This window comes from Sitophilus oryzae, unplaced genomic scaffold (genome assembly GCF_002938485.1).
Source record: "Sitophilus oryzae breed Bouriz unplaced genomic scaffold, Soryzae_2.0 scaffold_342_pilon_pilon, whole genome shotgun sequence".
Taxonomy (NCBI): Eukaryota; Metazoa; Arthropoda; class Insecta; order Coleoptera; family Curculionidae; genus Sitophilus; species Sitophilus oryzae.
Window position 1 is genome coordinate 35,552 of NW_022146910.1, and position 3,795 is coordinate 39,346.

Below are 3,795 nucleotides of genomic sequence, written 5' to 3' on the forward strand. Positions count from 1 at the left end.
TTAAGGGCAAGAAATTTAGAATATTTTATTTTATATTTTTGTATTAAATTTATATCTACAATAACGGTCAAGTATAACATGTATTAATAAACACTTCTTTATTTACCTAGAGTATAAGAGAGCACAGTAAAAGCAAAAATAATAAACATTAATTTCTGTCTATTCAGCCATGGTGTGTCTAGTTTGTGAATGTTTATATTAGTCTAGGGTTTCCGAAAATAAAATGTGGTTAAACTCTGATTTTATTTAAATAATCTGTAAATAAGTTATGAAGGAAAGAACACATCTAAAATAAGTTTTATTGTACACAAACATTATTCTTTTACATACATGTTACGTTATTCTTCAAGATTATATCATGCTTAGTTATATATTTTCGTTCTTCAGAAAGTCTGATCCCGAATCAGAATTATCTTTGGAAGATTGTACGAAGATTTTAGCATCGGAAAACTATTCTCCCGAAATAAACGAGGAGGAAATCGAACCCCAGATCGGAGTGGACGGTTCCTACAAGGAGGAATACAATTTTGCAAGCAGGAAAGGTGTTATAACAGCAAGAAACACTTCTAATAGTTATGTTATCGATGATTTATATTCCTTCACCTCAGATACCGATACATTCAGTATAGGAACCGTAGTTTCGTACCAAAAACTAGTTTACGACGGGAAAATTGATATTTACAATGTAGCAGAGATACAGAGTGACTGGGATACGAACATTGAAAAAGATTCTTTTGTAAACACACGAGTTTTGATATGTAAAGTCGAGAAAAGAGACAAAAGAATACTTCACCTAAGCCACGAAAATATGAAACTCGATTTAGACAAAGTCGCCACTGTATTTGTCCCTATAGTAGGTGATTGGATCGAACTTCTCGTTAAATGCGAGGTAAACGACCAAACAATAGATTTAAGTGGTGATGTTATTACAATCGACAAAATATCCCCTGTCAGGGCCCATATAATAACTGGACAGATCTCAGCATGGGACTCACTGGACTGTACAGGCACTATAAACCGAGATATATTTTTTAATAAGGATTCCTTAAGCTGTGGATATGTTCCAGTAGTAAAGGACAAGGTTGTTGCTGAAATTATCGAGTCAGATCAAGGAAGATGTATTTTTAGAGCTTTAAAAATCATTCCTGAATCGATTAAAAATAGATTTGATGTTTTTAAGAACTCTGATAAACAGTGTCTGGAGGAATCTCATCCAGGACTTGAAATTTCTGGTACAAAAGTGAATTTTAGTAAACTAGGTGATAGTGAACAGTTAAGAGTTGTATTAAGTAACAAATCTAGTGATATCTTCAAGTTTATAAGAGCGGAACTTAGTGATAATTGTACACAAATTGTTTTATCACAAAATAGTCCCGAATCTGTTGAAATAAGGCCTGAAGAAAGTTTAGAAATTTTACTAAATTGTACAGCAAAAAACATCGGTGTGTCTAATGAATTATTAACGCTAATTTTTGAAAATTTTATTGTTAACAAATATATTAATCTACATGTTAATATAAATGTGAAGAACCTGGGAGTTACCAAAGGAACAATTACAGTTATAGTAATAATGTACCACAAAATGGACAAATAATTCGGGTAAAATTTTACTTTATTATTTTTATTATTAAACATGCACATAGCATAATATTTTTTTTGGAATTTTAGCGGACAAAGGCAGCACCAGGTTGCCAGATTTCAAAATAAGGAGACTGCCTGACTATGCAGTACCAAGACATCTGCTGAATGTATATGAGAATTACTATGGGGCTCAGAATCGGATGCTTTTTACTGAAGAACTGAAAAAAGTAAAAGGAGTGTTTTTAATAGTCTGGTAAGATTATTAATTGTTATATTTTTTAGTAGGGTGCAAAAATATCATAATATTAATTTAAATATCATATAAATGACATTATTTCTTAAAAAAAGGCATTGTTTATACACAAACACATTAACAGAAACTTATATTTTAAACATCTTTTATTTTATCTCTAATTGAAAAGAAATACATTTAAAAAACTTTTTACACAGAAAAACATTTAATTTAATAAATAAAAATTATTGAATATAGCATATATACAGGGTGTTTCAAGAAACATCTCTTGTGGAGAGATTCCTCACGTAAAAATATGATTTATTTTTTATCTACTATGATATCTGTAGTTGTATTTAGTTCCTCAGGATTATCGGCAATTTAGGACTATGTCATTAGCGAATCTTAGATGGTTAATATATCTTCCGAACCCTGTTTTTAGAATAAATCTTATGCTTTATTTTATAATTTTTTAGAATCATATGAATTATGAAGAAAAATTTCATACTTTGCTGCACATGGACGAAATAGTACAACTGATGCATATGAGACGTTATAACCAAGATAGAGTCTGTTTTATACCAAATGGAGAGTTTCTAATGTTAGAAATAGAAAATTTAGCTGAAAGACGACCATCTATAGTTATTGGTAACAATTTTTTTAATTTTTTATCAAAAACGAATAAACATATATTTTTAAGGTGACCGAATCCAGGCCAGCGATCCTTTGGGTCATACAAACGAGATTTATGAAGGAAATGTGACAAAAGTTGGAGCAAAACATGTTTATTTAAAATTCTCGGAACTTTTCCATCAGATGTATAACGGGGAAGATTATACAATTCGAGTTATACCAGGTTTGTGATTGAACAAACTATTATTATTATTATCAGTATATTAATACAAATGGGCTTGCAATATTATTATTTTTACCATCTATATTTTGTACATATGTTGCTAAAAAAATCTAAAATATCAATATTCTCACATGGGTATAGTGATAAATGAGGTTTAAATAATAAGAAAATGCATTTTCTACAAAAACTTGAAGAAATAGGTAAAAATGATATAACACAATTTGATAGACAATTAAATTGTGCATCTGATTCACGTAAAATATACAGCGTGTTCCATTTAAATTAAACAAGTTATTTCCATTTAAAGCTAGTAATTATTTAATATAATTTTTTGAATACTCTGTATAATGTAGTATAATTTTTATTATTGCAACATAATATCTGATCAACAAATAATCTTCAGTAAGTATTTAGTATTAAAACCTTTAATACCCTTGGAGAAATAAAGACTTAATTTTTTTAATGCAATTTCACAAAATTGAAAATATTTCAAAAACGGTAAGGTTTAAGTGCGATAAACCTTAATCAAATTTACCTTTATTTTAGTCGTAGAATCTAAAAATAGAATAATATACAGGGTGTTCGATTTAATTATAATATTTTTACTTATTTGGGACACTCTGTATATTGTAAAATTATTTTTAAATTGTAGTTCTAATAGTCCTTCAACGAACCCAAAACCTTTAATTTGTAAAAATCTAATCGTTTAGCTACAATACTCCGCTGTGTCGTATGTGGTGAACAACCCTGTATAAGTTTTCAGACAATGATTGAAATGCACCAAACTTATAAAATTTATTATTTCTGTAGGTCGCGCATCTTACAAGAGACAGCATCACGCAGTGTTTCTTATTTCGAGAAACCTAGGGAGAAATTGGTTATTTCCAGCTAAGATAGAAGAAAAAAATGCTCAAATTGAGTTTTGGTACGAACCCTATCCAAATATAGTGAACACCAATAATTCAGAGAGTGCAAATAAAAGAAATGTCAAGCTACTTGTAAGCTTGGCAAAAGAAATTAAAATAAAAAAAGAACTAGAAGAGCTGAATAAGAATGTTCTTAAATTAGAATGGTAAGTAATAGTGAATTTATTTTTAATATTTTTAAAGACGTTATTTTTGACATT

At 29.1% G+C, this 3,795-nt stretch overlaps 1 protein-coding gene across 1 annotated transcript; it reads left to right on the forward strand.

The window, feature by feature from the left end:
• Nucleotides 1–1,707: 1,707 nt before the first annotated feature.
• On the forward strand, nt 1,708–3,741 carry LOC115884720 (probable RNA helicase armi; the record flags this gene model as incomplete). Its single annotated transcript, XM_030903365.1, has 4 exons — nt 1,708–1,834; nt 2,290–2,461; nt 2,514–2,669; nt 3,480–3,741. Coding segments are annotated over exons 2-4 (584 nt in total), but the record flags the coding sequence as incomplete, so codon positions are not given.
• Between the last annotated feature and the right edge of the window lie 54 nt (nt 3,742–3,795).